Below are 24924 nucleotides of genomic sequence, written 5' to 3' on the forward strand. Positions count from 1 at the left end.
GCTTTGTAGCAGAGCTTACCATCTCATTTCCATTCCGTCACAAAAGAATACCCGCTTCCAACTCCATATCATCATCTGTGCTGAAATCCTCATCCAGGCCATGGTCATTGTCAGACTGGATTATGGCAATGTTTTCATAAAATCCCTACAGTGCAGAAGGAGGCCATTCAGCCCATCGAGTCTGCACCGGTCCTTGGAAAGAGCACCCTACTTAAGTCCGTGCCTCCCTATCTCCGTATCCCTACCTAACCTTTTGAACACAAAGGGGCAATTTATCATGGTCAATGTACCTAACCTGCACATCTTTGGACTGTGGGAGGAAACTGGAGCACCCGGAGGAAACCACGCAGACATAGGAGAAGGCACAAACTTCCAGAGAGAAAGAGGAAAGAGAGAGAGGAGAGTGAGGCGATACCGACGATAAAATAGTTCTAGACTCTGAGCTGGACCAATCATGCTCTAGATCTGGGAAGATGTTGGTAATAATATATGCAGAGGCAACAACCTGAAGGGGTTAATGGAATTTGAGATTTTTTTTTATTAGAAGCTATACCAGTCAGAACCTCCAACCGGGATCGAGGGAAGATATTTTCTGGATGGGTTAGAGTTTCTGAGGGTGGGACAGACAAGAGCGCAGGGGCTGGGGGCCGGTAGAGGTGATGGGAATGTGTGGGGTCGATGCAGTCCTGGCCCAAATGGATTTCCAGCCAAATTCTGTAAGTGATTTTGGTGCTGTTGGGCCCCTTGTTGGTGCGGATGTATAACGAAGAGCTGGCAGAGAGCGAGCTCCCCCCATTCTGTCATAGGCATCTATCTCACTCACCCTAAAGAAGGACAAAGAGCCCGAACAGTGTGGGTCTTACCGGCCGATCTCACAACTGAACGCTGACGTGAAACTTCTGGCAAAGATTTTGGCTACAGGACTTGAGGATGTGGCTGGGAAAGACGAGACGGAGTTTGTTAAGGGTGGAGTGGGCGTACTTGCTTGATGTACCGGAATGGTTTGGGTTTGGACAGGGGTTTGTAAACTAGGTCAGATTGGTGTTCAAGGTCCCGAAGGCGAGCGCCCTGACTAATGAAGTCAGCTCTAAGTACTTAGCTTTGCAGCATGGGATGAGACAGGGTTGCACACACTCTCCATTGTTCTTTTGCCCTCGTGATTGAGCCATTGGCGATGGTTCTCCAGGCCCCTAGGGAATGGAGTGGTATTGTAAGGGAGGGACTGGAATACCGGGTTTCCCTATATGCAGATGACCTCCTGCTGTATAATCCTGCAGAGTGCCTTGGTAGGATAATGGAGATTGTGAAAGAGTTTGGCATCTTCTTGGGATACAAGCTCAATATGGCAAGAGAGTTCAGACTGTAAAAATAGTGGTTCTGCTCAAATTCCTGTGGGGTCCCCCTATTTTCTTACCTAAATCGTTCTTTAACAAGGTTAACAAGCAGATCCTGAGGTTTGTGTGGCTGGGGAAGATTCCTCAAACCAAGAGAGCTTTCCTGGAGAGGGAAACACGAGGGGGAGGCCTGGCGCTCCCAAACTTACAAAATGGTTATTGAGCTGCAAACACTATCAAGTTCCGGGAGTGGATGGAGGAGAGTGTCGGTTTGGGAAAGAGTGGAAGAAACCTCATGTATGGGGACCACCTCGAGGGTGTTGGTTTCAGTGCATCCTCCTTCTCGCCAAATAAATATTCATCAAATCGCGTGGTAATCTCTACACTGCGGGTGTGGAATCAGTGCCGGCAGTACTTTGATGTGGAGATGCCGGCGTTGGACTGGGGTGAGCACAGCAAGAAGTCTTACAACACCAGGTTAGGAAGGAGGAAGGAGCAGTGCTCCGAAAGCTAGTGTTTGAAACAAACCTGTTGGACTTTAACCTGGCAGTACTTTGGGATGTGTTTTTGTCTCTATACATATTTTTAAAAACCTCCAATAAACTATCTTTTAAAACGAAAACAAGATGACCAACAACTCATGTCTACATACAGCTTTCACAGAATAAACTCACTCTACAGGGACAATATTAAACAAATCTGACACCAAGCCCCATATTATGGCAAAAGATGCAGGTTTCAAGAAGCATCTTAAAACATAAAAGCAAGAAAAACAGGGGAGTGCTTTGGGGAGGGAATTTCAGAGCTTCAGTCCTTGGCAGCTGAAGGCATGATTGTCAATGGTGGAGTAAATATGATCAGGAATGCGCAAGAAACTAGAATTGGGGAAGCTTCTTGAAGGGTTGTGGGGCTTGAGGAGATTACAGAGATAGGGTATGGCAAGGTAATTTGATTTGAGGGACTCGGACAGCACAATAGCACAGTGGGTAGCACTGTTGCTTCACAGCTCCAGGGTCCCAGGTTTGATTTCGGCTTGGGTCACTGTCTGTGAGGAGTCTGCATGTTCTCCCTGTCTCTGTGTGGGTTTCTTCCGGGTGCTCCGGTTTCCTCCCATTAGTCCCGAAAGGTGGGCTGTTAGGTAATTTGGACATTCTGAATTCTCCCTCTGTGTACTCAAACAGGCATCAGAATATGGCGACTAGGGGCTTTTCACAATCTCTTCATTGCAGTGTTAATGTAAGCCTACCTGTGACAATAAAGATTATTTTAAAAAAAACAAGAACGAAAGCTTAAAATGAAGACATTGTTTAACAAGAAGCTGAGGTTCGCGAGCAAGCACAGGGTTGACTAATGAATGGCATTTGATGCGAGTAAGGACATGTGCAGCAGAGGTTTGGGTGACGTCAAGTTTAAAGAGGCTGGCGGTAATGGAGTGAGTAGTTGTACATTTGGTGGCTCCCATTCAATTTGGTTGGTGGCTCCCATTCAATTTGCCATTTTTCGGTCTTTCCCCACCTGAAGGGTGAAGCATTTGAGTGCATGAGGTAGGTTTTACTCCTCTGGTATGGCTGGTGGATGGATCCACGGACTAGAAGTGGGGCAAGAACAAAAGAGCTGCAGGAACAGGAGAGTCTTTGTGGTGCGCCACAGGATACGATCTGCCCACACAATGGTTGATGAAGCAGTTAATAGAGTTGCTCAATGAAAAGTTTTGCCAACAGAAGAAAGATGCCCTGGAAGACCTGGCCAAGGGGGTGGAGGAACTAAGTTGGGGATCAGAGTGGAGCAGAGGCTGGAGTTCCAGGGCCGGGTGATCCAGACCGTGGAAGAGGTGGTGGGAGAGCACGAGAAGCAGTTGGCCTCATTAGTGGCCAAGTTGGGGAGATGCGGGCAACTCAAAAGAGGCTGAAGGAAAAGGTGGAGGAACTGGAGAAATGCTCCAGAAGACAAAACCTTAGGATCGTTGGGATGCCTGAAGGCATCGAAGGTACGGAGGCCAGCATGTACGTGGCTAGGATGCTAGAGAAGCTGATGGGGGAGCGGGCCTTTGACTGGGTCCCTGAAGGTAGACCAAGTGCACAGGGCGCTGATGTGAAGGCCGCAGGCAGGCGAGCCGCCAAGGGGATGGTGGTGAGGTTACACCGCTTTCTGGACAAGGGGAAGATTCTCCCATGGGACAGGCAGACCAGGAAATGTATCGGGAAGAGAAGGTGCAGTGGGTCCGAGACCTGGGAGCAGAACTGGCGAAGAGGAGGGCCGTGTTTAACGGGTCAGCTGCCCCATTAAAAAGGGGGCGATGTTTGGTGTATTGTACTCAGCCCACCTGTGAGTGACTTTCCAGAAGCGAGTATTATTTCAGCATGCCAGAGGAGGCGATGGAGTTTGAGGACAGGGAAGGTCCCGGGGCCGGCCAAGTTCCCAGGGGAGTTTTCTAAAAAGTTTGGGGCCACTACTGATGAAGACGTATAATGAAACAAGGGAGAGGGGGGAACACCCCCTACACTGGTTTCCATCGCAGTGTTCATAAAAAAAGACAAGGATCTGGAACAGTGCCTGTTGTACCGCCTGATATCGCTACTGAATGTAGATGCTCAGTTGTTAGAGAAGGTGTTGGCCTCGTGAATCAAGGACTGCTTCCCAAGGGTAATAGGTGAAATGGAAGCAGTTGAAGGCGGACATGAGGAGGCTGCTTACTGTAATTACTCTAATTATGATGCCTCCGGAGGGGCAGGAGGTGGAGGTAGTGGTGGTGATGGATGCAGAGAAGATGGAGCGGGAGTATCTGCTGGAGGTGTTGGGGCGGTTTGGGTTCAGACAGGGGTTTGTGAACTAGGTCTGGTTGCTGTAGAAGGTGCTGATCGCAAGCGTGCGGACAAACCGAGTGAGTTCGGGGTATTTTGGGCTGCATCATGGGACGAGGCGTCCCTGTTGCTTTTCGCTCTGGCAACACAGCCGCTGGCAATGGCGCTTAGGGAGTCGAGGGACAGGAGATGGATTGAGCAGGAGGGGCGCTGAGCACAGTATTTCATTATATGTGGACGACCTTGTGTTATATATTTCAGACTCGCTGGGAAGTATTGGGGACATCATGGGGATTTTAGAGGAATTCGGCCGGTTTTCTGGATTCAAGTTGAATATGGGAAAGAGCGGGGCATTCTCAATTGAGACTAGAGGGCAGGAAAGGAGGTTAGGGGAGTTCCCGTTTAGGGCGGTGATGGGCGAGCTTTAGATACTTGGGCATCCAGGTGACTCAGGGGTGTGCGCAGCTCCACAAGTTGAACTTGGCCCAGCTTGTGGAGCAGATGAAACTGGATTTCAAGAGGTGGATGTGCTGCTGCTGTCGTTGGCGGGGCCGGTGCAGACAGTTAAAATGACGGTGCTGCCAAGGTTTTTGTTTGCGTTCCAGAACCTCCCAATCTTCATCGCCAAGTCATTTTTTAAGAAGGATAATGCGCTGATCTCTGGGTTTTTCGTAGGCGGGGAAGACCCGCGGGTTAAGTGGATTTTTCTGGAGCAGGGCGAGGGGGTGCTGGCACTGCCGAACATGATAAACTGGACGGCGAATATTGCTATGGTTAGGAAATGGGGCGTGGGGTCGGATGGAGGCATCATGGTGATGGGGAACATGTTTGAGGGCTTTATTATTAGCGCCTCTGCCGTTCTCGCTGGCCAAGAACTCCATGAGTCAAGTGGTAATGTCTGCCTTAAGGGTGTGGGGGCAGTGGTGGCAGCAGTTGGGATGGGAGGGTTCCTTGGTGTGGACACTAATCTGCGACATTAGGTTTGTGCCGGGGATGGGGTTGGATGCGAGGTTTCGGAGGTACCAGCAAGCAGGGACAAAGCGATTTGGTGGTCTGTTCATAGGGGGCAAATTTGTGAGGTTGGAGGACCTGGAAGATGAGTAAGAGCTGTCCCGGGGAAATGGTTTTAGGTACCTGCGTGTCCGGGATTTTGTAAGGAGGGAGATGTTGTCCTTTCCTGGGTTGCTGTCGAGGGACAAGATAGAACATAGAACATACAGTGCAGAAGGACGCCATTCGGCCCGTCGAGTCTGCACCGACCCCCTTAAGCCCTCACTTCTACCTTATCCCCTAACCCAATAACCTGTCCTATAGGGGTGATCGGGGAGGGAGAGGTGTCCAATGTCTGTAAATTGATGGATTGGGAGGGGGCCCTGGCGGGGATATAAAGAGTAAGTGGGAGGAGGAGCTGGAGGGGAGGTGGGGGCCAAGACTTGGACAGAGGCCCTGCAGAGGGTCAATGCGTCCTTGTCTTGTGCAAAGTTAAGCCTCATCCAGTTTAAAGTAATACATAGGACCCATATGACGGTAGCAAGGATGAATAGGTTTTTCGAGGGGGTATAGGATAGGTGTGGGTGGTGCACGGGTGGCGCCTGTGAATCATGTCCACATGTTCTGGCCATGTTCAAGGTTGAAGGGGTTCTGGCAGGGGTTTGTGGACGTAATGCCCGAGGTGCTGGGGGTGGGGGAAATGGGTGTTGGTTGTTTATAACGTTGTTTGGTTGTTCTGCTTTTGTTTGTTTATATGAAAATGCCTTGCATACAATATTTTAAAAAACAGTTTAGGGAGGCCAACCAGCAGTGTCTTGGAATCATCCTGTTGCGATGTAAAAAGGGCATGGAGGAGGGTTGCAGCAGCAGGTGAGTGGAGGCAGTGTCCATGCTGCAGAGCTAGAAGTAGGCAGTCTAATGATGGTGCAGCTCAGTGGTCAGAAGGTCAACTCTGTTGGTCAAATATGATACCATTGTTGGAAACTAGCCGAGTCTGAACCTGATTGTTCGCATGGAGAGGCATGAAGGTAGGGAATAGTTTGTGACAGGGTCTTCAATCTTCCCAATAGTTAGCGGGAGGAAATTTCTGCCTAGCCAGCACTATGGTGGACAAGAGGTCTGACAACTTGAAGGTAGAGGGGTCAAGATTAGTGGTGGTGGGGTAAAGCCGAGTGTTGCCAGCATAGGTGTCAAATGTTGGTGAGGTGCAGCATGTTGATGAGAAATAGGAGAGAGCCAAGGATAGATCCTTGGTGGACATCACAGGTGACGGTACAGGTTTGCAAAGAGAAGCCATTGCTTCTGTGGTTACAATTCAATAGATAAGAATGGAACCAGCTGAGTTATGTCCCAGCCAGCTGAACAACAGTGGAGAGCTACTGGAGGAAAATGGAGTGGTCAACTTATTAAAGGCTGCAGTCAGGGCAAGGAAGACAATTCAAGATTAAATTTAGCCCAGTGGGCTTGGGGAAGAGAGAGAAGCAGCAGAGGCAGCTGTACTTGCTGGAGGGTGGAGAAGATGAAGGATTTAAGAAGAAGAAGAAATTGCTTATTGTCACAAGTAGGCTTCAAATTAAGTTACTGTGAAAATGGCTTGCAGTAGACCAATGAAGTCAGTGGTTACCTTTCCATTTGAGGGTGATCCTGGAATAGTGATCAGCTTTAGCATAAATAGACTTAAATGCTTGTGAAGGGCGGATAAGATCTACACAACTGTCAATCTGTGAAATTACTGAAATCCTAAGCCGTTTAAAAATGTTGAAAATGAGTGTTGGAAAAAAATGTTATTACACCAGTTTGTTGATATTATCCTAACAGCTATCATTGGTCATTATTAATGCTTGGCTGCTTCCCACAACCTACAATGATCTCAATGGGGCTACAAAGTTCACAGTTTGATTGAAGCTCAAAAAGGTTAGCAAAGAATTAGCTATATTCGGTAATTTTGATAAGGAATTAAGCCCTTGGGAAGATTTAAAAGCTTTGAACGGGCGAGTTTTTAAAAAAGCTATACCAAATTGTTTTAGATATTTAGACTTTTACTTTATTTCATGTCAATATTGCTCCCGAGGTCTGGCCCCAATGGATACTGGATGAGATAGCATGGAGGTGGCATGGGGAGTGGGTGCTGGAATGTGAGGGGCAAGGGCCAGGTGGCGTAAAGTTTATAAGGAAATAAGTGGGTCACAGTCCCGAGAAGTGAAACAAAACTTATTTTATTGCATGCCAATGTGTCTCCTGAGGCCAGCCCTTAATGAATACTAGAGGAATTGGCATGGGGGCTGGGTGCAGGGGTGATGCAACATGAGGGCAGAGGGTCTAAAGTTTAAGGAAATAACTGAACACTCTCCTGGTGTGGCGAGCCGATAACTTCCTGACTTGCAGGACATGAAATGAAAAATGAAATGAAAATCGCTTATTGTCACGAGTAGGCTTCAATGAAGTTACTGTGAAAAGCCCCTAGTCGCCACATTCCGGCGCCTGTCCGGGGAGGCTGGTATGGGAATCAAACCGTGCTGCTGGCCTGCTTGGTCTGCTTTAAAAGCCAGCGATTTAGCTCAGTGAGCTAAACCACGCCCGGAGAACAAAAAATAGGTGGGCACAGAACAGAGTAGAGAGAACGGGATGTATTAAACTGGAGTTTTAAACCTTTTGAGGTTGAAAGGTTGCAGAGGCAGAGGAGGAAAGCGGTGAAAATGTCTTGGTGAGAACATTTTTATGATTCGCATAATATGGTGGAATGAAGTTGTCATAGGTCAGGTGGAATCAGTATAAAGCATCGACACACCATTGGGTTCTTTCATAGACAGGTAATGACGTGCAAGTGAAGTCCTAGCTCAAAGGTACAGTAGCGAAAGATGCACTGATGAAAGTATTTCCAAGGGAATGACACTCCAGGAGAAGTTGTGGAAAATTGTGGCGGAGTTGGACGTCTCCTTAATATTCAGAAGTAGTTGAGAGATGCAACTCAGTCCTGGAGAGTTAATCTCCGCTGAGGAATCAGACTGCAGCCGGAGTTGAAAGTTTAATAGCAACAGGCCAGTCACAGGCTCTTCAGCTGTGGGGAGAGGACTATAAACTGGTCAAGGCTACTTCAAAATCTAAGTGGCTGAATCTTATTGTATAAGTCAGAAACGTAGTCTTGACCAGAAAAGTCTGGGAATTTGGAATTGAAACCCTGAGAAAAGATCCAGTCCTCATTGACGAAGGCAAAGTGCCGGCTTGTTTGGGAGGATGGGCAAACGATGACCAACACAGAGGTGCACAGTAAGGGGAACTGGAGGGAAGTGACGCCCCAGAAGCCATTTTGAATCCAATTTAGAGATTGTGGGTCAGGGAGGAGTGGGAAAAGTCAGAGATCGGGAGAGAGCAGCAAATGAGGTTGAGCAGCTGGAGATGACAGTTGCAGCCAGACATCCTGGGATGAGACCACTGGGTGTGCAAAGAGATTCACTGGGGCACCTCGGGAAGCATTCCTCCTCATCCTGCCCAGTAACCAGTTCTGCAAATGCACTTACCTCAGGAGTCCCACACATGTCACTGCCTTTTACATTTTTTTTTTCGTTCTTGGGATGGGAGACTCACTGGCTGGGCCAGTATTTGTTGGCAACGTATTTGCCCTTGAACTGAGTGATTGTTAGGCCATTTCAGTGGGCGTGGGGGGGGAGGGGGGGGGGTTAGTTAAGAGTTAACCAGATCACGGTGGGGATCTGGAGTCACATGTAGGCTAGACCAGGAAAGGACAGCAGATTTCCTTTCCTGAAGGACATTAGTGAACCAGATAGGTTTTTACGACAATCGGCAATGGGACTTCTCATTTCAGATTTTTATTGAATTCAAACTTCACCAACTACCATGGTGGGATTCGAACTCAGGACCCCAGTGCATTACCCTGGATTATTAGTCCAGTGAAAATACCACCACACTACCGCCTTTCCGATGCCGGGATTCCTGAAGTTCAGGAAACCTGGCACCCAGGAAGAAAGTTGTAAAACTTTGGTAAAAACATTTTAATGACGTAGCTACCTCCTGACAGGTGGGCCGCGTGCATGCCTCTGTCAAAACTGGAACAGGTGGTGAACTAGGTTTGGGTTTGAGAAACGTAACTTTTTAATCACAGATCCACCCCCATTTAGCTATCCTTGGGTGGTGGGGTTAATATTCCCTCTAGACGCACTTTGTATAAGGTTATTTATGCTAAAATGTGGAACAAATCTTAATATCCTGTTTTCTGCTCCAAAGGCTAAAACAAAATAAATCACAAAATGTAACTCCAGTTGGGAACGTGTTAAAGTCGGAAAACTGAAGCTATTTCATTCATAAATATCAAATAATTTTATATTTTTCCTCCACCAACATATCAGTTGTTGATCGCTCAACATTCTATGTGCACCTTTCTTAATGTTCTTAATTAAAAATATGCAGAACCAACATTTGGATGTGCCTCTTGAAGGCAACACAGCCTTCAGTTTTGAATGCCTTGTTTGGATGAGTTGAGCCAGTAATTGGCCTTTGTGCATCTAACCCTTTGAGTTATACACGACCATCTCTGCATCAAAAATAAGAACTGTGATAATACTCAAATATTCTGGCTCATTTCTGAACATTATATTCAAAGCTAAGACTTGCTGCATTTTCCAATTTTTAATTTATAATGCTAAATACAAAGGTTTTCAGCACTGAAGATAAGGTTCCTTGAATATAAAATGACCCTCTATTAATCCTAAATTCACATTTTCAGATTTTTACTTACGTCGAAGAGATGTTGTAGTGGATTTATTTTCAGTTTCTCTTCAGAGCCAAATAGTTGAAATCCTGCTCCGAGCAACCCTAAATCATTGACAAAGAACAAAATACTCAGAAAATTAAATCCATTTACCTTTCGAAATTACAACTGTGATGCACAACAATGCAGCATTAAAGAGACCAACTTCATGGAAACGTCATACTAATGATCATCCACATACTTCACTTGACTCAATCTGGCCTGAATTTTTTGATGCATCTATTAACTCTGATACCTACATTATAAGGACAGCTTGAATGTTATCCACGACCATAGAATAGAGGCTCCTGTTACCCAGCCAAGGCAAAAAGCACAGCCAGGATGTCACAGCACCTTCTTGGAGGAGGAACACTTGTTTTTTTTAAGAAAATATTTCATTTAAGGCATTTCTATATGAACAAACAAAAGCAGAAGAACCAAATAACTTCATGAACAAGCAACACCTACCTCCCCCCCCCCCCATACCATCCTCGCCTCACATCCCGCCTTTCCCATTTTAAACCCCCCCCCCCACCCACCCACCCACCCACCCCCCACCCCGCCCCGCTGACCCCTCTAACCTCCTTAAGGAAATCAATAAAAGGCTTTCACCTACGGGTGAAACCATTCAGGGACCCCCCTCAAGACGAACTTGACCTTCTCCAGTCTCAGAAATTCTGCTAGGTCGCTCATCTACAGTCCCGCTTTCGGCTGCTCCGAGTCCTGCCACCAGCACAAAATCCGTCTCCAGGCTGTCAGGGAGGCAAAGGCCAAGACATTGGCCTCCTCATCCTTAACAGAGATAGAAGTCTGTGAAAATTTAGGGGGGAGTTCTCCCCCCCGGCCCCGGTCTCCCTTGCTTCAGTATATGCCCAAACCACCAGTGGCCCCAGGTTCACCCCAAATGTTTTATAACATTCCACTGGGGCCTTCCCTGCTTGCATCGCCCCCCATACTATCCATCACCTCCCTCAGCCCAGTTGGGGCCCCAGTCCCTGAACCAGCTCCTCCTCTACTGTGGAAAACTCCAGCCCATCCAAAAACTGCTGCATCCCCCCCCCCCCCCCCCCACCACCACCACCCCGGCAGGGACTCAGACTTATAGCCTTCTTTACAACACCTCAAACACATAATAGCTTAATTGAGAATTTGGAGGCAGTTTCGCCAACACTTCGGGTTGGGGGCAGGGCCAAGGGAAACGCCGAATCGGGAGAACCACAGATTTGAGCCAGGGAGGTGGGATGGAAGTTTTCGGAAATGGGAGGAGAAGGGGATTAAGACATTAACAGATCTGTATCTTAGGGTCGGTTTTCAGGATTGAAGGAGCTGGAAGCGAAGTATGGGCTGGAGCAGGGGGAAATGTTCAGATACATGCAGGTTCGAGATTTTGCCAGAAAGGAGATACAGAGCTTCCCGGTGGAGCCGGCCTCCACATTGCTGGAGGAGGTGCTGACGACAGGGGGATTGGAGAAGGGGGTAGTGTCGGCGGTTTAAGGAGCTGTTTTGGAAGAGGAGAAGGCACCACTGGAAGGGATCAAAGCAAAGTGGGAGGAAGAGTTGGGAGAGGATATGGAGGAGGGGTTCTTGTGTGAGGTGCTCACCACATGCGCAAGGCTGGGGCTGATACAGCTGAAGGTGGTGTATCGAGCACACCTCACGAGGGCAAGGATGAGCCGATTCTTTGAAGGAGTAGAAGATGTGTGTGAACGTTGCGCGCACGTGTAACTGGACCCAGGCCCCCAGGAGGCCATATTCGGGGTGTCGGACCAGCCAGGGTTGGAAACAGGTGCAGAGGTCGATGTTGTAGCCTTTGCCTCATTGATCGCTCGAAGGCGGATCCTGATGGGTTGGAGAGCAGCCTCTCCACCCTGTGCCGTGGCGGGGGGACTTGTTGGAATTCTTGACTCTTGAGAAGGTTAAGTTTGAACTGAGGGGAAGAATGGAAGGGTTCTACAATTCATGGGCATTATTCATTATGCACTTTCAAGAACTGGATAACATCGAACATTAGTTGGGGCGGGTGGGTGGGAGGGTTGGGGGGCTGTGTGTGTTAATGGCGACTATGGGTGATCCCTAATTCCTTTTTGTCATTTGTTGTGTGAACATGCGGGCTGACGTTTGGGGTTTGGTGGGAGGATGGGATCGTTGTTATTGACATGGGGATTGACTTAGTTGCTACTGATTATTGTTGGTGGGTGTACATTTGGGAGAAAATGTGAAAAAGGAGAATAAACAATCTTAAAGAAAAACACCTCAAACACCCCCTCCGGGTCCATCGCCACCTTACCCTTATCATCCCTCACTCTGCCAATCTCCCTCACTGCCGCTTGCTTCCTCAACTGATGGGCGAGCATTCTGTTTGCCTTCTCCCTGTATACCGCCAGAATGCCCCCAACCTTGAACGCTACGCGCTATTAACCAACATCGCCACATGCTTCGTCTTCATTTCCAGCCCGAATGAAACACCTGCCCCACCCATCCCTTCCTCAATCTCATCCGGTCCTCTATCTTTAGGTGTGTTTCCTGCAAAAAGGCCACGTCAGCCTCCACACGTTAACGTTCGACCAGCCTGGTTGGGGGGTGCTCCCCGCCCCCATCCCCTGCTGATCTGCCATATCCCTTTTTGAGCCAGCCCGTGGCTCAGGTCATGCGACCCTCCATGCCCGTCCTCGGATGTCCACCATCATTGATCCCCTTCCAACTGCGCCACACCAACCACAGACTTGGAGGGGGAAAACACTTGACAGAGGTTACAACCCCAGCTGATGTTAATACTGGACCAAACAGATAGGGTGGAGTGGAGCTACCTGTGGGAAGTGTTGAGGAGATTTGGGTTTGGTGAAGGATTCATTAGCTGGGTGAGGCTATTGTATAATGCTCCGGTGGCGAGCGTGGTGACGAATGGGAGGAGGTCGGAGGACTTTCGGCTGTCCCGGGGGATAAGGCAGGGGTGCCCCTTGTCTCCCCTGCTCTTCGCGCTAGCGGGGGATTGTGCGGTGGGGGGGCACCGGTTGTCGCTGTACACAGATGATTTACTGTTGTACATCGCGGATTTGGCGAGGGGGATGCCAGAGGTGTTGAGGATACTTGGGGAGTTTGGGGACTTTTCGGGCTTTAAGCTCAACGTGGGGAAGAGTGAGCTGTTTGTGCTGCACCTGGGGGACCAGGAGAAGGAGATAGGGGAGCTCTCGTTGAAGAGGGCAAAGAGGAGCTTTAGATATCTTGGTGTCCAGATAGCTAGGAGCTGGGGGCCCCTGCATAGGCTAAACTTTTCGAGGCTGGTGGAAGAGATGGAGGAGGAGTTTAGGAGGTGGGATGCGCTGCCACTCTCTTTGGCGGGCAGGGTCCAGTCAGTTAAGATGACTGTGCTCCCGAGGTTTTTGTTTCTCTTCCAGTGCCTCCCCATCTTGATTCCGAAGGCTTTTTTTAGGAGGGTTAATAAGAGCATTCTGGGGTTCATGTGAGCGCGGAAGACCCAGAGAGTGAGGAGGGTATTCCTGGAGCGAGGCAGGGAGGTAGGTGGTTTGGCATTGCCCAACTTGTGTGGGTACTACTGGGCTGCGAATGTGGCAATGATTCGTAGGTGGGTGATGGAGGGGGAGGGTGCCGCATGGAAGAGGTTGGATGTGGCATCCTGTGCGGGTATGAGTTTGGAGGCATTGGTGACGGCCCCGCTCCCACTCCCCCCGGCAAGGTATTCTACGAGTCTAGTAGTGGTGGCTTCCCTCAAAATTTGGGGGCAGTAGAGGCGGCATAGGGGGGGAGGTGAAGGCCTCAGTTTGGGCCCCGACACGGGGCAATCACCGGTCTGCACCAGGGAGAATAGATGGTGGGTTTTGGAGTTGGCATAGGGCAGGCACCAGGCGGATGGGGGACCTTTTCCTCGACGGGAAGTTTGCGACTTTAGAGGAGTTGGAGGGGAAGTGGGGTCTCCCCCCAGGAATACTTTCAGGTATATGCAGATTAGGGCGTTTGTTAAGCGGCAGGTGGCGGAGTTTCTGCTATTGCCGCCAAAGGGGGGTTCAGGATAGGGTGCTCTCGGAGACGTGGGTCGGTGAGGGTAGGATCTCGGTAATTTATCAGGTGATGCAGGAGGGGGAGGAGGCCTCGGTGGAAGAGCTGAAAGCGAAGTGGGAGGAGATCGATGATGGGACGTGGGCGGACGCCCTGGGGATGGTGAACTCGTCCTCTTCTTGCGCACGGCTCAGCTTAATTCAGCTGAAGGTGCTGCATAGGGCGCACATGACTGGGGCCAGGCTGAGCCAGTTCTTTCGGGGCGAGGACAGGTGTGGGAGGTGTTCGGGAGGCCCAGCGAACCACACCCACATGTTCTGGGCGTGTCCGGTGCTGAAGGGGTTCTGGAAGAGGGTGGCGGGGACCTTGTCCAAGGTGGTTGGTTCCAGGGTGGAACCGGGCTGGGGGCTCGCTATGTTTGGGGTAGCATCGGAGCCGGGAGTGCAGGAGGCGAGGGAGAGGCCGGTATCCTGGCCTTTCTGTCTCTAGTAGCCCGGCGTAGGATTCTTTTACAGTGGAGGGACACAAAGCCCCCGAGCCCGGAATCCTGGATTAACGACATGGCCGGGTTCATCAAACTGGAGAGGGTCAAGTTTGCCCTGAGGGGGTCGGTACAAGAGTGCTTCTGGCGGTGGCAGCCCTTTCTCGATTTCCTGGCGGAGTGTTAGACGGGTGGTCAATCTCAGCAGCAACCTGGGGGTGGGGGTTTGTTTTTGTGACTATATGTTTGCTATTTTCCTTTTTGTTATTAATTTATTGCTTTGTATTGGGGGGGGGGGGGGTTTCTTTCTGTTTACTCCTATGCCTTGTTTATTTTATTGTTGGGAGAAAATTTGTTGTTGAATAATTTGAATATAAATTATTTTTTAAAAAATATACTGGACCAATCAGATCCCAGAGTGAAACCTGGTTTGCTGGATCCCAACTCTATTGGTTTTTAAGAAATCATGGAGGACAGTAATTGAACACATTCACAGGGATTTGTTAGTATACTCTTAACACAAAGAATAAAACATTTATTAAAGAAAATAAGTGAACTATATTACACTAGACAGAAAGGTTGGAAAGATTTCAATACAAATGAAGTAAATGATTCAAACATTCACTATGTCTTCACCCAGCTATACCTTTACAGATAGATATCAATTTGGAAAGGGAACACAATTTTAAACTATCTTGTACACTAATATTCGGGGCAAGTATGCGGTATAGATGAACCAACTGGCAAACTGTGGTCAGGAACTCCAGACTCTGAAGCACAATTTCAGACCTTCGGCTACGCCAAACCGAACACCAATGCTCCAAAGGCCCTTAGTAAGGAGTCATCCACCTTCGGCTGCGTCCTTGGATCTTTCTGGCTTCTCTCAAGCCCACTTTGCTTTAAATCTGCTCGCTGTAGCTTTCTCTCTAACTCGGAAGTCCATTAGAATTAGAATTGGAACAGTACAGCACAGAACAGGCCCTTCGGCCCTCAATGTTGTGCCGAGCAATGATCACCCTACTCAAGCCCACGTATCCACCCTATACCAGTAACCCAACAACCCCCATTAACCTTATTTTTTAGGACACTAAGGGCAATTTATCATGGCCAATCCATCTAACCCGCACATCTTTGGACTGTGGGAGGAAACCGGAGCACCCGGAGGAAACCCACGCACACACGGGGAGGACATGCAGACTCCGCACAGACAGTGACCCAGCCGGGAATCGAACCTGGGACCCTGGAGCTGTGAAGCATTTATGCTAACCACCATGCTACCGTGCTGACCCTAAATTGTTCTGCTTCTTTCTCTCAACTTTGTTTAACAGGATCTATGACGCCGCAAACGCAAACAGTGATTGGGCGGAGAATTGGGCGTCTGGTCAAAATAGAAATCTGCAGCCAGTGCCGATTTGGGCGCCATACTCTGGTCCGTTGCTGGTGGCGATAACAAGGTTTGCGCTCCGCGCCGACGGAAGCATGCAAAACTTGCATTTGCATGAGTTTAAGTATGTTTAGCAGATTGGCATACACAATGTGCTCTGCCCTTCCGTGATGCTCCGCTGATCTCAAGCAGAAATCTCAGAGGCGTGAGTTACAAGTATTTACAAACATGGACTGGGCGCCAAGGCTGTGGAGGGGGAGCAGGAGGCAAAACAAACACTGAAAAACATTGAAAACTGTTGGGCGCGCTGGGGGATAATTGCCCAAGCGGGGACAGTGGCGGGTACGGACTTGGTGCCAAGTCAGTGGACTTGGGGTGCTCTCTCGGGATCGGGGTGGCCTGGCCCATGCCGCCATTGCTGCAGTCTGTCTTTTAGACGCACCCCTTTTGTGCTATTTACAGGTTTCGGGCTGCTCACACCGCTGAGTGCTGCCTATGACCTTTAAATGCTCAGAAGGCCTCTGGTCATCGGAGAGTCCACCCGTGTCGCCACACTGGGCATCTTCAGGCCCCAGCTCTATCATCAAGGACCAAGCTCAATCAGAAGCTCACCAGGCATCTGCACTCCTCAGAAGCGTTGCCCCTTTGCAGAAGAAGCAAGTGATCAGAAGACCTCACGCCAACCAGAGGACACCTGCACCTCCTTCGCCGACCCTCTCAGGGTAGAGGACTCAATGATCCCATTCCTCCAGATCATTATCTATCTCCTCCCGGTGAAACTGGCAGCACTGATTGCCTCTGCCACCACCCCCCCAGGTAGTGTTCAGGAGGGCAGCATCGAGTCTGCAGCCCACCCTGGGGAAGAGGGTGTCCCTCTGCTCCTCAAGTGGCATGGAGTTGTGGGTCCACCTCGAACTCCTCACCTCGGGGGAAGGTCTTCTCTGAGTCATCTTGGTGGCTGCAGTGAGTGTGGGGTAATTGGGAGCATTTAGAAACAGCTCCAGCTGCCAGGCTCTTTGGCGCTAACTCCGGCCCCAGCGGTTAGAACACCTAATGGACCGGGAATTGCTCAGCATTGCGCCAGAAGAGTGTTGGCCTATCAGCATGTCCTGAATTGCTCCACAAATAGCGCATCAAATGGAATGCGAACGGCACGCAAATCAGACCCGGCGTTGGGCACGGCACGCTGATGCAGTGGTTAGCACTGATGCCTCACAGCACTGGGGACCCGGGTTCGATCCCAGCCCCTGGTGTGGAGTTTGCACATTCTCCCCGTCTGCATGGGTCTCACCCCCCCCGCAACCCAAAGATGTGCAGGATAGGTGAATTGGCCACGCTAAATTGCCGTCTAATTGGAAAAAAAGAATTGGGTACTCTATTTATTTTTCTTAAATTCAGTCCCGGTGTCAACACTTTTCAAACGGAGAATTTAAATTCCCGATCTCTGTCCTTGTCCTTTACTGAAGACCATCTTCTGGGGTATGCTTCTGATCCCTGTCTTGGTCCATTGTCCATGGTCCTCTTCCTCTCCCTGCGTCCTGCTCTGTGGGACACCTCTTCAGGTTGACTGATCTGCAATTTGGTGCTGTTTCACATTTTTCCCCTCCTTTTCTCCTGCGAATATGCGGAAAAGTGGCTCATGGCCCAAAGAGCTGAAAAAAACAACTACACGTGTACAAGGTTGATTCTCGGCCTGAAGACATGGAAGACACCAATTGCACATGTGTGGGCAGTTTTCGGCCCACATATGTGTGGTGAATGAGATTTACACGGTATTATAAGTTACCAATGTCACTCTGTTCCCATTGTATATATGTACCGATATTGTAAGTGCAGTTGCACTACCTGACCACCAGGGGGAGTAGCTCTGGAAGTACTCGAGAGTTTGTACTGGGCTCCCCCCTTGGCTCCGCCCAGAACTCCTCCCCCTGGAGCTGCTGTATAAAGATCCGTGCCACAGAGCCAGCCGGCCAGCTCATCGAAAGTTCAACGGCGAACAGGCTGGCTCTGTTGTAAGTATATTAAAACCGCTATTCTAATCCTACAAGCACGTGTCCGTAGAATTGATGGTTCCATTAATATGTGTAAAGGTCTTGGTGGCTGCTGGGAATTGTGGTTCTTGGCTTCCAAACTCCCGATCTCCAACTTCGACTTAAGGCAAGTTCCTTGGGGTTCGTTACACAAGTCAATTACCACAAATAACAAGAGGAAGCTGAAGAAAAACTATAGGGTATTGTAACAAACCAGAATTTCTACAGTTCCCTGACTAATCTCAAATTAGTAGGTCAAATACATCTACAAACATCACCTCACGGAGTTCAAATAATACTTAATGCCATGTGATACAGAAAAAGTCTCCACACCTAAAAACTTACCAAACTGCATGCCCCAATCTCCAAGATAGTTGATCCGGGTCACATCATTCCCCAAAGCTTGCTTTAGGTTAGCTATGAAGTTACCTAACAAAATAGCAGAACATAAATATAAGACAGGGTCTTTTTTTCCTAAATTATTTTTAAATGTTTAAAAAAAATTTTTTTTTACAATACCCAATTCTGTTTTATTCCAATTAAGGGGCAATTTAGTGTGGCCAATTCACCTACCCTGCATTTTTGGGTTAGACCCACGCAGACACGGGGAGAATGCACAAACTCCACACGGACAGTGACCCGGGGCCAGGATCGAACCCAGGTCCTCAGCGCCGTGAGTCAGCAGTGCTAACCACTACACCACCGCGCCACCCTTTTTTCCTAAATTAATACTGAACAATTGCTTTACAGCTGCCATTTGTAGAACTATTTCGGTGTTTATCTTTTGAAACATTCTACTCCCCACCCATGCAGTAGAAAATATAGTTTCATAATATAATCAGCCATGGTTCGCTGGGAATGCTCACATCAGAGTAAAAACGGGTTCAGACCCTGAACTCTGGATCAAGTACATAACTAGGCTGCGGCTCCAGTGCAGAATAAAACAAGTGTTGCCCCCTCCGAGGTGCCACATTATAGTGATACATTAAACCAAGGTGATATTGCAAAAGATCCCATGGCACTAATTAACGGCCAGGAGAGTTCTCCAAGTATCCTAGCCAACATTTACCATTCAACCAACAGCTATAAAATAAATAATTTGGTAATTACAAACAAACCAAATTTTGGGCACGACACTTTAAGAAGGACTTGATGGCTTTGGAGAAGGTACAGAACACATTTAACAGAATGGTTCCAGGGCTCAGGAATTACAATTGTGTACATATGGAGAATCTGGGCATGCACACCTTTGAGCAGAGAGGGCTATTGAGGATATTTGGTAGAAATGTTTAAAATCACTAAGGGTTCAGAAACATCAAGTGAAGAGAAACTGTTTTTGATGGCTAAAGGATCAATAACCACACAGCACAGACTCGACTTGAATGGCAAAATAACCAGGGGTTAAATGAGGGAATGTTTTAAATGCAATGGGTGGTCAGGGTTTGAGAAGCAATGTCTGATAGTGCTGGACATATATAGTGTATATATAGTAGTCTTCAAATGGAAATTGGATAAAGTCTTGAAGTAGTAATAATAATAATAATAATAATAATAATAATAATAATAATAACTTATTGTCACAAGTAGGCTTCAATGAAGTTACTGTGGAAAGCCCCTAGCCGCCACATTCCGGCGCCTCTTCGGGGAGGCCGGTACGAGAATTGAACTCGTGCTGCTCGCCTTGTTCTTCATTACAAGCCAGCTGTTTAGCCCACCGTGCTAAACCAAAGTAGAGAAAACATTTGAAGGGACGTAGGTAAAGAATGGAGAAGTGGACCAAGTGGATGACTCTTTGAAAGAACCAATGCAGACTCAATCCACCAAATGCCCCTCGTGTTACATTAAACTATGATTTCATGGTTTATTTCACTGCTGTTTGCAATTGCTGCATTTATCTATGTAGCAATAGTGCTTCCAAAGTATGTTACTGTGCGGAGGACATGAAAGGCACCCAATAAATGTGGTTTCACTCTTTTTGCAACTATATTTTTGCACCATCAATACAAAAACATTTTATTTTTTGGGAAGATACTTTCTCGAAGTTACTTTGAATTATTATCACACAAAGCATACTCTAATGTGATGGACAGCCAAACCTACACATATCTTGAACTTCCATCTGTCTGAGACTGTTGATAACTACCGCTCGAGTAGAGTTTCTCTTTATCTGGTCACAAGGCGTCTCAATCTAATATGCAACAGAAAAGCAGGAGGCAAATAGTTTGCTGCTGTAATGTGGACTGTTTATAGGGAATTGGGGTGTAGAACCCCAGCTTGGAAAACCTTCTCAGAGTCATAGATGTTTACAGCAGCCCATCACGTCTACATCGGTCAAGTACAACCACCTAAGTATTCTGATCCCATTTTCCAGCACTTGGCCCATAGTCTTGGCGTCGCAAGTGTGCATCAAAATATCTCTTAAATGTTATACAGATCTCTGCCTCCACCTCCCTTCCAGGCAGTGATTTACAGACTCCAACCACCCTCTGGGTGAAAAGGTTTTTCCTCACATCCCCTCTAAACCTCCTGCCTTACCTTAAATCTACGACCCCTGGTCACTGAATCCTCCACCAAGGGGAACATTTACTTCCTGTCTACTCTATCAATGCCCGTCATAATTTTATACATCTCAATCATGTCCCCCCACTCCCCACTCATTCTCCTCTGCTCTGCTCCGCCCCCCCCCCCCCCCAGTCTCTTTTGCTCCAAGGAAAATAACCCTAGTCGATCCAACATCCAGTTAAATCTCTGTACCCTTTCCAGTGCAATCACATCCCTCCTATAATGTGGATTCCAGAATTGCACACAATACTCTTAGCTGTGGCCGAACCAACGTTTTATACAGTTCCAGCATACCTTCCCTGCTCTTAAACTCTATGCCTCAGCTAATAAAGACAAGTATACCATATGCCTTCTTAACCACTGTATCCCCTGCTCTGCTACCTTAAGGGATGGGTGCACACACACCAACATTCCTCTGATCCTTGGTGCTTCCCAGAATCCTGCCGTTTATCATGTATTCCCTTGCCTTGTTTTTCCTGCCAAGTGCATCATCCCACACTTATCCAGATTGAAATCTATTTACCACTGATCAGCCCATCTGACCAGCCCGTCTATACCCTCCTGTAATTTAAAGCTATCCTCCTTTTTAAATCTTTTTACCCCAATTTTCATATAAATCGTGAATTTACTGATCAACCATCCTACATTCAAGTCGAAATCATTTGTATAAACCACAAACAGCAAGGGCCCAAAACTAATCCCTGTGGGACGCCAATGAACACAGGCTTCCAGTCAGAAGAGCACCCCTCGAGTATCACCCTCTGCCTCTCAGCCAATTCTGGATCCAATCTGCCAAATTCCTTTGGGTCCAATGGGCTCTTATCTTCGCTATCTTTCTCCCCTATGGGACGTGGTCAAAAGCCTTGCTGAAGTCCAAGTATACCCCGTCAAATGCATTGCCCTCATCTACCCACCTGTTCATGTCTTCAAAAAATACAATCAAGTTGGTCAGACATGACTTCCCCTTAACAAAACCATTCTGACTTTTCTTGATTAATCCTTGCCCCTCCAAATGCACATTAATTCTGTCTCTCAGAATTGCTTCCAATAGTTTCCCCACCACATTGGCTATCCTCCAGTCCTCCGGCACCTTTCCTCCGGCACCTTCCCTGTGGCCAGAGAGGAATTGAAAATTTTAAAACTTTGATTTCAGGTCCATCCTTGTCCTTTTCCATAACAATCTTGAATCTAACCCAGTTATGATCACTGTCTGCAAAATGCTCCCACACTGACACTTCAACCACTTGCCAGACTTCATTACCTAAAATTATGTCGAGGACTGTCCCTCTCGTCTGCTCTTCTGTTAAGTTGTATTTAGGTTTAGGGTTTTTATAAGAAATTGATATGTTCTAGCCAAGCAGCGGGAAAGTCCAGATCAGCATGTGTTATTAAAATATATTGCAAGTTAAACTCCTGCTTAGTGATCAGATGGTCCACTGTCGGTTTTAAATTTCCCTTTGTGATTGGAATACAGGATTTAACTTGTATTTCAGCAATTTTATTTGAACAAATAGGGTTGGGCCATTAACGTAATCAGAGTTCAAGTGATCTGAGATTCTGCATTATTAGATTAGAATTATTTAACTGGCAGAAATAATCTCGGAAGAATACAACCATTATTTGCAGCAAACAACAGGAAATGTTTACCTATAATTGTTGAACGCAAATGTCCTGCATGAAATTTTTTTGCAATATTTGGTGAGCTGTGCAGAAAGAAGGAACAAGAAGTTAACATTGTTCAACTTTTCCTTAAAATTTGAATATCTATCCCAAACAATACAAGACATGTCTGAACTCAATGTGATCCTCTCTACACTGGTCCAGCTCAAGTGGAGTGGCTGGAGTCATGCCCGAATGATTGTATGGGCTCATCTTTGGAGTCCCAGGGTATCACTGCAGCTCTCAGCCACGGTAATATTCTAGGCCCAACCATCTTCAGCTGCTTAATCAATGACCTTCCCTCCAATCAGAAGGTCAGAAGTGAGGCTGTTTTCTGACAGGCCCCCCACCGTCACCATCAACAGCCTGACAAGTCACCACCGACCAGAATCTCAACTTGCACGGTAGCACAGTGGTTAGCACTGTTGCTTCATAGCACCAGGGACCCGGGTTCAATTCCTGGCTTGGGTCACTGTCTGTGCGGAGTCTGCATGTTCTTCCCGTGTCTGCATGGGTTTCCTCCGGGTGCTCCGGTTTCCTCCCACAAGTCCCGAAAGACATGCTTGTTAGGTGAATTGGACATTCTGAATTCTCCCTCAGTGTATCCGAACAGGCGCCAGAATGTGACGACTAGGGGATTTTCACAGTAACTTCATTGCAGTGACACTAATAAAGATTATTATTATAACTGGACAAGCTAAATAAATACTATGGAGCAGTGAGTGGTTTACTTCTCAACACCTCAATGCCTCTCCACCGGCTATGAAGCACAAATGATGCGCTTGATGGAGTATTCCCCATTTGGCCTAACAAGTGCACTTGCAACAACCTTTAAGCAGCTCAACATCAACCTCACGAAAACAACCCTCGGCTCCAAATAAGTTATCCTACGTGATCTTAATTACATATTAATACATATTGCATAATTTTCTTCATAGAACATTATTAATTCTTGGAATATCTCACCTCCCTTGTACAATCTATCGCTTCTTAAAACCCAAGCTTGTTATCACCTGATCAGCAGCTCTTATCTATTTCAACACTATCCATGGTGTCCTATGTTATTATTAAAAACAAGCAATCAGGCAAAAGTATCTTTAATGTTCATACCCAAATATAATTTCAATGAAAACACTTAATGGGACCAACTGGAGATAAAAAGCAAGTAAACTTCACTAGTAATTACTAGTCTTTCACCTGCGAGCCCAAAACATACCTAAATTCCACTATAACTCTCCCACAGGGGTAATCGCGAAAGAGTTCGCTGTCTATTCCATACTTTGAACCCTTCTTAGAAATTGCTTGCATCACAACCTGTAAAGTAAAAAGATAAATCATGTAACAGAAATAATAAATGGGAGTGCATCAGCCATAATCAAGTATTCAGGAGGGACAGTGCGACTCATTTCTGGTGGTGGCCTTGGAGTGAGTGGTCGCACACAGGGCAACTCTGGCTTGAAAGTGTAGATCTGTGCTTTTTTTACCTGAAAACGGGGGAATTTTGATGGGAAAGTTTAGTTGAAGGGGTGGTGGAGAAGTTCCCCCCGGGAGTGGCATGTCTGCTGGTTATCAGACCCGGCAGAAGGTGAAAGACCTGGCCAAGGAACTGGAGGAGACCTGTGGCGCTGACGCAATTGGACAGATGGCGGAGGGACAAGGGCGAGCGCAGGCTGGAAAACCCCAAATGGAGCAGGTTGATGGCTTGTATTAGAGAGAAATTTTACCAACAAAGAAAGGAAATGCAGGAGGACAGATCAAAATCCATCGAAGGAGCGGTTGCACCCCTGAGAGGCTCGAGGGAAAGGGCTGAGAAATGTTTGGAGGCACAGGGGTCGCAGATCCGGGAGATGGAAAGGGTGACGTCAGATCACAGTGATCAGGTGGTGGCATTGGAGGCGGAGGTGGGGCTCCTGGGGGACTTATGCAAGTCGTTAAGAGCAAAGGTGGAACTACAGGAGAACATGTGGAGATGCCGGCGTTGGACTCGGGTGAGCACAGTAAGAAGTCTGACAACACCAGGTTAAAGTCCAACAGGTTTGTTTCAAACACTAGCTTTCGGAGCACTGCTCCTTCCTCAAGTGAATGAGGAAGGAGCAGTGCTCCGAAAGCTAGTGTTTGAAATAAACCTGTTGGACTTTAAGCTGGTGTTGCAAAACTTCTTACTGCATAGGAGAACAGGTCTAGAAGGCAGAGCCTGTGCATCACTAGCCTGTCTGAAGGTGTGGAAGGCACGATTGCCATGAGGAAGTCGAGGATGCTGGTGGGACTGGTGGCGGAGGGGGTGCTGGACAAGGCCCCAGAGGTGGATAGAGCACAAGGTCTCTACGGCAGAAACCAAATGCAGGGGAGCCGTCGCGGGCAGTGATTGTAAGGCTCCACAAGTTTGTGGAGCAGGCCAAAGATGTACAGGTTAGGTAAATTGGAAAAAAAATAATTGGGTACTCTAAATTTAAATAAAAAAGTTTATGGAGCAGGAAAAGATCCTGCGGTGGGCCAGGGGGAAACAGAACTGTGAATGGGAGGGGGACAAGGGCCATGCTAAATTGCCCGTAGTGTAAGGTTAATGGGGGGATTGTTGGGATACGGGTTACGTGGGTTTAAGTAGGGTGATCATTGCTCGGCACAACATCGAGGGCCGAAGGGCCTGTTCTGTGCTGTACTGTTCTATGTTCTATAAGGTCCGAATATAACAGGGCATTGGAGTGGAACGTGCGCACCCAAGGAGTCTGAAGGCGGGGGTGGTCTTTTCTGCAGGAGATGCACTTCTGTGCAAGGGATCAGGTTAGGCTGAGAAAGGGATGCGTGGGTCAGGTAGTTCACTCGGGGTTTGTCTCAAAGTTGTGGAGGGGTGGCCATTTTGCTGAGTAAAAAGATGGTGTTTGTGAGTCCAAGGCAAGTGAGGGA

The 24924-nt window shown here is 47.8% G+C and overlaps 1 protein-coding gene across 1 annotated transcript in view; it reads right to left on the bottom strand.

Moving 5' to 3' along the window:
• Positions 1-24924, bottom strand: part of rars2 (arginyl-tRNA synthetase 2, mitochondrial) — a 116569-nt gene that overhangs the window by 62737 nt on the left and 28908 nt on the right. The window contains exons 5-8 of the mRNA XM_038799331.1: positions 23237-23334; positions 22009-22064; positions 18145-18228; positions 9879-9955 (exon numbers count right to left, since the gene is read on the bottom strand). Of these exons, the coding sequence (XP_038655259.1) occupies positions 9879-9955; positions 18145-18228; positions 22009-22064; positions 23237-23334 (315 nt within the window). The remainder of the gene's footprint in view (positions 1-9878; positions 9956-18144; positions 18229-22008; positions 22065-23236; positions 23335-24924) is intronic.

This window comes from Scyliorhinus canicula, chromosome 6 (assembly GCF_902713615.1).
Source record: "Scyliorhinus canicula chromosome 6, sScyCan1.1, whole genome shotgun sequence".
Lineage (NCBI taxonomy): Eukaryota > Metazoa > Chordata > Chondrichthyes > Carcharhiniformes > Scyliorhinidae > Scyliorhinus > Scyliorhinus canicula.